Below are 9,172 nucleotides of genomic sequence, written 5' to 3'. Positions count from 1 at the left end.
CCCGCCCTTCCCGCCCGTGAAGGCGCCCCCGGGCGCCGCGGCCGCCTCGTCCTCGCCGGCCGCCAGCAGGTCCCCGTCCTCCTTGCTGGGCTTGTGGTCCCTGCGCAGCGAGCGGAGCTTCTCGCCGGTCATGGCCGGCGGGAGCGCCCGCAGCGCTCGGAGCCCGCGGGGCCGGTCCCGCCCGGAGCCCCCGGAGCGGCCGCAGCTCCGCCCGCGCCTCACGGGCCTCGGCTCCGCGCCGCCATCTTCGGCCGCCGCTCTCGCGAGACTGCGCCGCACCGAGAGCGCGCGCGGGAGGAGCCACGGAGAGACCGGGAGGGGAGGGGCGGGATCCGCCCCCGCGAGCCTGAGGGGAGGGATGGGGATGGATCGGGATGGATCCCAGCCGGCACACCCCGAGGGGAGCGATCGGGGAGCGATCCCAGCCGGCACACCCCGAGGGGAGGGATCGGGATGGATCCCAGCCGCCACACCCCGAGGGGAGCGATCGGGATCGGGGATGGATCGGGATGGATCCCAGCCGGCACACCCCGAGGGGAGGGATCGGGATGGATCCCAGCCGCCACACCCCGAGGGGAGGGATCGGGGTCAGGGATCGATCCCAACCACCGCATCCTGAGGGGAGAGATCGGGATGGGGGGTCGATCCCAGCTACCACACCCTGAGGAGCGGGATCAGGAGTATATTCCAACGAACAGATCTTGAGGAGCGGCATCGAGGGTCAGTCCCAAAGGGCGCGCCCTGAGGGGCGGGATCGATCCCAACGGGCGCGCCCTGAGGGGCCGGACAGGGAGACCCCATGACTCTCTAAGCTGCAGTTCCAGCGCTCTCCCACCCTCCATGGAAAGTTCTTTGGGAAATGATGGGACCTGGACAAGTGTTCCTCCCAGGGAAAAACAGGACAGTCCCCCTGTCGCGGTGCGAGCCCTTGCAGGTGCAGTGTCAGCTCAGAAAGGACCTGTTTGTGCTGGAGCTTCCCAATTTCCCGCTGCACGTCCCGCTCCTGGGCCAGTTCTGCAAGTTTCTGCTTCCAATAGGGGATGAGTAATTGTAAAAATGATGATGTCCCGAATTCCTGGTGAATTGGACTTTTTAATAATTCTCCCAGGGAAAACAACCGCCAAGTTGCCAGGGAGACCAGACCTGCTGTGATAACAGAGTTACCTTCCTGGTGACCTTGTCTTTCCCGAGTTCACATCGTCTCCCTCATCCCAAGTGACCAAGAAGAATTCCAGGCAGATTTAGGAATTCCTGTGTCTGCTGCTTCCCACACAGCTTTTTACAGTCCTAATACAGAATTTGAAGTAATTCTAGGGAAAAAAGCCCCCAACAATTTGCTTTTGCTCTATACTCCTGTGGTCTTTCCAATGAGATTTTTCTGTCTCTCCGTGTTTTTTGAGGAAAGTCGAACCCATTTGCAGGCAGAATGTGAGAGGCTGGCACTGTGAGCAGTTCCTCGTCTCCCATGCTGGAAACACACAAGGGGCACAACTGGTCTTGTGGAATGGAGGAATTGGCTCAGGTTTTAGCTGATGTTGGAAGCCTCACGCTGCATTTTTAATTACTAGAGGCATGAAGTCACTGTTTACCAGCTTATTATGAGCTCCCTTATTCACCCCAGAAATGGAAGCAAGGCATTACTCACGGAAAGGGCTCTGGTGTTTGTAGGGAATCCCAACTGTGGGATTACTTTACACTTACAAATTCTTGAGAATGTTTTTTTTTGGTCTGCCTATCAACAGAATTTTCCTACAGCAAGCAGATTTATCAACACAGGATAAAATTCCTCCCTCCTAAATCCCAGGTTCCTGCTTGTATGTGAAGCTGGGGCATGGTCCTGCACACATTCAGAGGTTTGCTCTTCTTAGATCCAGCTTTGCTCAGATTTTATCCATATTTTTGTTGTAAAGAAAATGTTTCCTTACAAAATCTAATGTATAAATCATTTATCAGTGGCCTTCAGCACACGTGTGTCCTTTGTCCTCAGATATCAAAGTGCTGTTCCATGGACGTCAGTCCACATAGGATAACCTTGGCAGGGAGACCCAGGGAATTAATTTTTAATCACAGAATCCCAGGATGGGTAAGGCTGGAAGGGACCTCAGGGGCTCCTCTGGAGCCACCTCCCTGCTCCAGCAGGGACACCCCAGAGCACAGGATTGTGTCCCAATGGCTCTGGAATATCCCCAGAGAGGAGAGTCCAGAGCCTCTCTGCACAGTCTGCTCAGGGCTGGGCACTGCCCAGGGAGAAGCTCTGCCTCCTGTGCCAGGGCAACTGCTGGGCACAGCCCTGCCCGTGGCTCTGGGGCCACTGCTGGGCCTGCTCTGACCTCTGCACACAGGGACAGACACAGGGACACACGGGGACAGACAGGGACACACAGGAACCCACACAGGGCAACTGCTGGGCACAGCCCTGCCTGTGGCTCTGGGGCCACTGCTGGGCCTGCTCTGACCTCTGCACACAGGGACAGACACAGGGACAGACACAGGGACACAGGAACCCACACAGGGCAACTGCTGGGCTCAGCCCTGCCCGTGGCTCTGGGGCCACTGCTGGGCCTGCTCTGACCTCTGCACACAGGGACAGACACAGGGACAGACACAGGGACACACACAGGGACACACCTCGTTGTCCCTCAGGATCCCACTGGGCACTGCTGGGCAGGGACAGCTCGTTGTCCCTCAGGATCCCACTGGGCACTGCTGGGCAGGGACAGCTCGTTGTCCCTCAGGATCCCACTGGGCACTGCTGGGCAGGGACAGCTCGTTGTCCCTCAGGATCCCACTGGGCACTGCTGGGCAGGGACAGCTCGTTGTCCCTCAGGATCCCACTGGGCACTGCTGGGCAGGGACAGCTCGTTGTCCCTCAGGATCCCACTGGGCACTGCTGGGCAGGGACAGCTCGTTGTCCCTCAGGATCCCACTGGGCACTGCTGGGCAGGGACAGCTCGTTGTCCCTCAGGATCCCACTGGGCACTGCTGGGCAGGGACAGCTCGTTGTCCCTCAGGATCCCACTGGGCACTGCTGGGCAGGGACAGCTCGTTGTCCCTCAGGATCCCACTGGGCACTGCTGGGCAGGGACAGCTCGTTGTCCCTCAGGATCCCACTGGGCACTGCTGGGCAGGGACAGCTCGTTGTCCCTCAGGATCCCACTGGGCACTGCTGGGCAGGGACAGCTCGTTGTCCCTCAGGATCCCACTGGGCACTGCTGGGCAGGGACAGCTCGTTGTCCCTCAGGATCCCACTGGGCACTGCTGGGCAGGGACAGCTCGTTGTCCCTCAGGATCCCACTGGGCACTGCTGGGCAGGGACGCTCGTTGTCCCTCAGGATCCCACTGGGCACTGCTGGGCAGGGACAGCTCGTTGTCCCTCAGGATCCCACTGGGCACTGCTGGGCAGGGACAGCTTGTTGTCCCTCAGGATCCCACTGGGCACTGCTGGGCAGGGACAGCTCGTTGTCCCTCAGGATCCCACTGGGCACTGCTGGCCGGGCACAGCTCGTTGTCCCTCAGGATCCCACTTGGCACTGCAGGCCGGGCACAGCTCTTTGTCCCTCAGCACCCCCAGGTCCTTCCCCAGAGCTGCTCCAGCAGGGCCCCCCAGCCCGTGCCGCGCTGGGGTTATTCCCAGGTGCTCGGGTACTGCAGGCAGCATCCCGCCAAGGCTCCCCGGGAGCGGCCCCTCAGCGCGCAGCGCGCGGGCGCCCCCCAGCGGGCGGCCCCCGCCCTGCCGCCAGCCAATGGGAGGGCGCGAGGGCCCCGCCCCGCCGGCACCGCCACCAATGAGGAGGCCCCGCCCCGCCGAGCCCCCGGAGCGCTGAGGGCCGGTCCCACACAGACGCGGCCATGGCGGGCAAGGGGACGGAGGGGTTTCTGCCGCCCTTCAAGCACTTCGCCACCGATGCCATCCACGCCGGCCAGGAGCCCGAGCAGTGGCGCTCCGGGGCCGTGGTGCCGCCCATCTCGCTCTCCACCACCTTCAAGCAGCGGGCGCCCGGCGAGCACGCGGTGAGTGCGGCCACCACCACCGGGGCGCTGAGTCACCCGCAGCCCCGTTCCGGGCTCGGGCACATCCGGGAGGCCACGAGCGTCCGGCGTGTCCGGGCCGGGGCAGCGGGGGGCGGCAGGTGCCGGGCACGGAGGCAGCTCCCGGCGCGGATGTTCCCCCGGGGCGCTCCTGGGCAAACGCGAGCATCTCGCTGGGCCGGGAGCGGGGCTCTCGCCCGGGCGGGCGGCGGAGTCTCCTGCCGGGGACACGGCAGAGCCCCTGCCCGCGATGCCGTGCCCTGCGCTCCGGGGTGGCCCTGCCGAGCAGCGATGGGGCCGCAGGAGCCGCTGTGGTTCCTTGCAGCCTGAGCCAGCCCGGGCTCGGTGTTCCCGCAGCGGGCGGCCATCCGGAGCGGTTTGGGATGAGGCTGGGATGATTCCCGTGTGCCAGGCGGGGGAAGGGGAGCAGGGAGCGCCCGGTGCCCCCGGGCTCGTGGAATGCTGCTCCCGGCCCGGGCAGAATCCCTGTTCCACTACACACACTTTGTGTAAGAGTCTGCTTCGGTTTTCCTTCCAAACCGAGGGAATATTTCCTAAGGATTTTGTGGATGCCCTGTAGAAAGTGCTGGAAAGGTTTTACGGGACGTGGCACAAAGCTGCCACTCCTAAATCAGCACCTGCTCCAAACTCGCGCTGTGCTGGTCGGGCAGGAGGAATTTGCCTTGTGATTCCTCATTCCACACAGAATCCCAGCTGTGCTGAGGAGGCCCTCAGGAGGAGTCACGCTGCTGTATCCACATCCTGATGACAGGATCCATGCTCTTGCCGGGAGCTCTGCCAGAGCGATCTGCAGGATTCCTGACTATGAGGAAGTTGACATTAAAGAGAAACCCTAAAAGCAGGCAAATCCCAGGGTGCTCAGCAGGTTCTCTTGGTAACAACTGCATCTGTGCATGCATGAGTGGTATTTTCCTCATTAAATTCCCCTAGAATTTGCATAAAAACTGTGGCACTGGGAAACGTGTGGATTGTCAGGAACTGACGAGAGGAGTTGTCCAGTGCCCTGTGGGTGTGATGGAGATGGACACACGTTTTTCCTGAGAATTCCCCCCAGACAGGCTGAGGAGTCTCCCTCTCTGGAGATACCCAGAACTGTCTGGACACCATCCCGTGCCCTGTGCCCTGGGATGGCCCTGCTGAGCAGGGAGTGGGAGCAGGGCACCCTCGTGGTCCCTTCCAGCCTGACCCAGCCTGGCATGCTGAGGGTGGTGGGACTGTGCAGCCCGAGCCCTTTGTCCCACAGTGGCCACAGAAGGATGTCTGGGAGAGGCAGGAGAATGTGGCTCCTTGCCCCAGGGCAGCCCTGGCCCCTTTCTCCAGCAGGGATGCCCAGCTGGGTGTTGTGCCAGGACACCCTCCTGCTGCTCTGGGAGGAGCTGGGTGCCCTCAGCCAGGGCTCTTTAAGGAACCCAGAACTGTTGTGATTTTACAATTTCCTGTGCTCTCTCTGATGTTTGTTTCTTATTCCCACCCCAGGGTTATGATTACATCCGGTCTGGGAACCCCACTCGGGATTGCCTGGAAAAGGCTGTGGCCACCCTCGATGGAGCCAAATACAGTGAGCACCTCATGGGCTGGACGGGGCTTGGAGCAGCCTGGGACAGGGGCAGGGGTGGCACTGGGTGGGCTTTGGGGTCCCTCCATCCCAAACCCTTCCATGGTTCTGTCACCACGGCTCTGGCTGTTGGCTGTGGGCAGGAGCAGCTCCACGGTGGGGAAGAGCCCAACACTTGTGGTGCAGGAATGTCCAGCTCCATCCCTGGCTTTGTCTCCTGCTTCCTCATGTGGCTGATGCCTGGGCTGGGCTGGATCCATCCTTGTGCAGCAGCACTGGAGGCAGTGGGAGCAGGCAGCCCCTGGCCCCGGTCCGTTCCCAGCGAGTCCCCAGTCCGTTCCCAGTCTGCCCCGGTCCGTTCCCAGTCTGCCCCGGTCCATTCCCAGTCTGCCCCGGTCCATTCCCAGTCTGTCCCAGTGTCCATGCTGGTTCCATGCTGTGCACATCCATCTCCTGCTCTCACTGGCTCCACGTTCCCAGTCAGGCAGTGACAGGACAGGTTCTTTTCAGAGGCCGAGGGAGGAAGGCCAAGGCAAGTCTGACTTGTTGTGTCACATCAAACACTGATGATCCTTTCTCCTCCAGGCTTGGCTTATTCCTCTGGCTTAGCAGCTCTTTTGAACATCTGTCACCTCCTGAAGGCAGGGGACACGGTTATCTGCATGGATGATGTCTATGGAGGTGGGTACAGCACCCAGGGGCTTCAGCCTTCTTTGTGCAGGGGCTCAAACCTGCCTGTGGCTCTCAGGAACCCTGAATTTCCCGTGTAGGACCTCACTGCTCTTTGCAGGCTGTTTTTATCAATCCCCTCTTCCTCACAAGTGCCCGTGCAGAGTGCACCCAGCTCTGCCAGAGTCCTGCTCTGAGCAGGGTGAGCTCACCCCAGCTCTGGGAACTTTCCCCTGCTCCTTGGAGCCTCAGCCTGGGCTGCTTCCTGCAGGGCTGAATTTCCTTGCTCCTCCTCGGGCTTGGTTTGTTATCAAGAAAGGGTTTCCCACCAAAGAACCCCCAAACATCACTCAGATGTTTCCTTCAGCTCACAGAATCCACCTCCATGTTCCATCCCTTCCTGCTCGGGTGGAAAACTGAGTCCCTGGGGATCACCTTGGCAGGAGGACCCAGTCAATGAATTTTCAATCCAGGCAGTGTTTCCAGTGGGAGTGCTGCACATCCATGGATCTCCTGTTGCTGCTGGATTCTTTGAATCCTCCCAGGGAAAGGCTTCAAAGACAGGAAGGAATCATTTTATTGGAGTGCTGGGAAACAGCAGCTGGAGTCTGCCCCTTGTTTCTTCTTCTGTTTAACTTCCTGATCTTAAACCCCACAGTGATTTCAAGTACTTCCTAAATCACTCTGATCCCATCTTCCCATTATTACTATTTCATGATCACTCAAGCTGCAGCAATATTCAAACTTGGTAAATAAAGAAAGTATAAATGTGCCACTGATGGTGTGCAGCATAAAGCTGTGCCCTCCTGACTGTCCCTGCACGATGCAGGAGGGTGGAGAGCAGGGAATGAAAGTTAAGGAAGTTGTTTCATTTTGTGACTTTTGTTTTTTCTTAGGCACGAGAGAATTATTTGAAAAATTAGAAGAGGAGTTTAATTTGAAAGTGGTATATATTGACTGCAGAGACCAAAAAAAGCTGGAAGATGCAATTAGACAAGAGACCAAGACCAAGGTAGGGGAGAGGGAAATGTATTTTAAAGGGATGTTAAATTGTTTTATCCCTGCTCCTGTTGGGTTTGGGGGTGTGTTGAGCTGAGGGAGGGCAGCCTGGGGCACAGCTGGATCCACCATATCCCACGGTGCTGCCTCCTGGAAAGCATCCCAAGAAGGGCAGAAAGCCCTGGAGAGAGAGGAGGGAACAGGGAAAAGGTGAGGAAGAGCAGAGGGAATGCAGAGCTGGGGGTGCTCCATGGCACTGCTGGGTGATCCCTGCTCCAGGGAAGGGAACTGTGCTGGGAAAGGCTTTGGGAAGGCTCTGTCCTGGCTGGGTGATCCCTGATCCCTGCCCCAGGGAAGGGAACTGTGCTGGGAAAGGCTTTGGGAAGGCTCTGTCCTGGCTGGGTGATCCCTGCCCCAGCTGGGATGCCCTGGGATGGCACAGGCCCAGCTGGAGGAAACCTCCCTGAGCTTGGAGGAAGCAGCTGGAGCCTCCCCTGGCTCTGGCTGGGCCACTGCCTGTCCCCAGTGCACAACCCCAGGGAGCTGCCAGCCCTGAGCACCCAGAGCCCCTGGGACTCAGCCCAGCCCTGGGAAGTCTCTGACCTGGAGTTTTTTTGGGTTTGTGCAGCTGGTTTGGCTGGAGACCCCCACGAACCCCACGCTGAAGGTGATCGACATCAGAGCCTGTGCAGACATCGTGCACAGGCACCCGGGGGTGCTGCTGGCCGTGGACAACAGCTTCATGTCTGCCTACTTCCAGGTGTGTCACCTGCCCCAGGGCAGGTGGATTGGGAAAGGGATGGGAAAGGCATTATATCAGATCTGTTTCCCAGGAGACCAAGCTAAGCCCTGGTGCTGCAGATTTAAAGTCACCCTTTTTGCAGAGTGCAAAGTGCCTGGTTTTGTTCAGGGTGCTGTGATCTTGCTGAATGAAGAGAACTCTGCAGAAAGTGTTAATGCTTAGCTCAAGCAGCTCTGCAGTTCACCTGGGACATGCCAGAGGCTTGGGGATTTGCCCTGCTGTGTGTTGTTCACTTCAGAATTCCCAATTTCCTCCAGAAAGGGCTGTGGAAGAGCACAGGGTGCTGGTTAATGTGTCTGGGGCAGTCCGGTGTAGAAGGAAAGACAGTGCTAATGATTAATTGGTGGGAGCAGTAGGTGAGGTATCACACTGGGCTGACAAAAGGAGAATTCCACAGTGTCCTGTCCATCAACATTGAGAGTAAAAGGCCTTTTCCCTGAGGGTTCTGGCTGGGCATCTCCACATTCCCTGGGTGGGAGTCCGTGTTTAATGTGGCAGCAGCAGTCTTGGCATCTGCCTGCTTTGTTAAGTTTTAACTTTAACAGTGATGCCCCTCAGTCTTCAGAATGTGCTGATACCTTGGGCAAAGTGCCTTAATTAGTGATTGATTAAAAATCTGGCACTGCTCAGCAGCTCTTGGCCATCCACCTCCTGGTTTGTCTCACCTCAGGAGGCTCCTGGGCAGGGAGCTGGGAGCTGAGGGGAGAGAGCTGCCACAGGAACCTCCTTTGCTCGTGTTCTCAGCTCCTCCAGGGCAGGGCTGCAGCACCTGGAGAGCAGAGCAGTTCTTGAGCTTTGCAGTGGGGTCCTTCATTCCCATGGCAATGCTCTTTGTGGGGTCAGTGCCATGGTTTGTCCCTGCCTCAGCTGAGCAGCAGAGCTGTTTCTTCCCAGCTCTGCTCTGTGTGTTGGATGTGCTCAGTCTCTTCTCTCCTGGAGCCTGTGGGAGTTGGAGCAGTGCTTTTAAATCACATTTTCTTGTGCTTACCTTGAATCCAGAGTGCCCCTCTGTAGTGCTGCTTTTAGCACATGTCCTATTGCCATCCTCAGGTTTTTGTGTTTGTTTCTCCCTTGTTTTTGCTGTGTGAGCTCAGAGC

General features: G+C 58.7%; 2 protein-coding genes across 2 annotated transcripts in view; one reads left to right on the top strand and one right to left on the bottom strand.

Moving 5' to 3' along the window:
* ANKRD13C (ankyrin repeat domain 13C) overlaps positions 1-266 on the bottom strand; it is a 19,583-nt gene extending 19,317 nt beyond the window's left edge. Inside the window, exon 1 of the mRNA XM_039710933.1 lies at positions 2-266. Within this exon, the coding sequence (XP_039566867.1) occupies positions 2-132 (131 nt within the window). The 5' untranslated portion in view covers positions 133-266. The remainder of the gene's footprint in view (position 1) is intronic.
* Positions 267-3,802: 3,536 nt separating this feature from the next.
* LOC120502927 (cystathionine gamma-lyase-like) lies at positions 3,803-6,390 on the top strand. The gene is made up of 3 exons (XM_039710934.1): positions 3,803-4,011; positions 5,527-5,608; positions 6,191-6,390. The coding sequence occupies exons 1-3, from the start codon at positions 3,850-3,852 to the stop codon at positions 6,373-6,375; spliced, it is 429 nt and encodes a 142-aa protein (XP_039566868.1). The 5' UTR covers positions 3,803-3,849; the 3' UTR covers positions 6,376-6,390.
* Positions 6,391-9,172: the final 2,782 nt, after the last annotated feature.

Source organism: Passer montanus, unplaced genomic scaffold (assembly GCF_014805655.1).
Source record: "Passer montanus isolate IOZ18808 unplaced genomic scaffold, ASM1480565v1 scaffold238, whole genome shotgun sequence".
Classification (NCBI taxonomy): domain Eukaryota; kingdom Metazoa; phylum Chordata; class Aves; order Passeriformes; family Passeridae; genus Passer; species Passer montanus.
Note: the sequence above shows the minus strand (reverse complement) of the source record. Positions and strands in the feature narration are given on the sequence as shown.

Coding starts and splice junctions, on each gene's coding strand:
- LOC120502927 (XM_039710934.1), top strand. CDS start 3,850: ATGGCGGGCAAGGGGACGGAGGGGTTTCTGCCGCCCTTCAAGCACTTC. Junction 4,012..5,526: donor GGGCGCCCGGCGAGCACGCG/GTGAGTGCGGCC, acceptor TTCCCACCCCAG/GGTTATGATTACATCCGGTC. Junction 5,609..6,190: donor CCTCGATGGAGCCAAATACA/GTGAGCACCTCA, acceptor TTTCTCCTCCAG/GCTTGGCTTATTCCTCTGGC.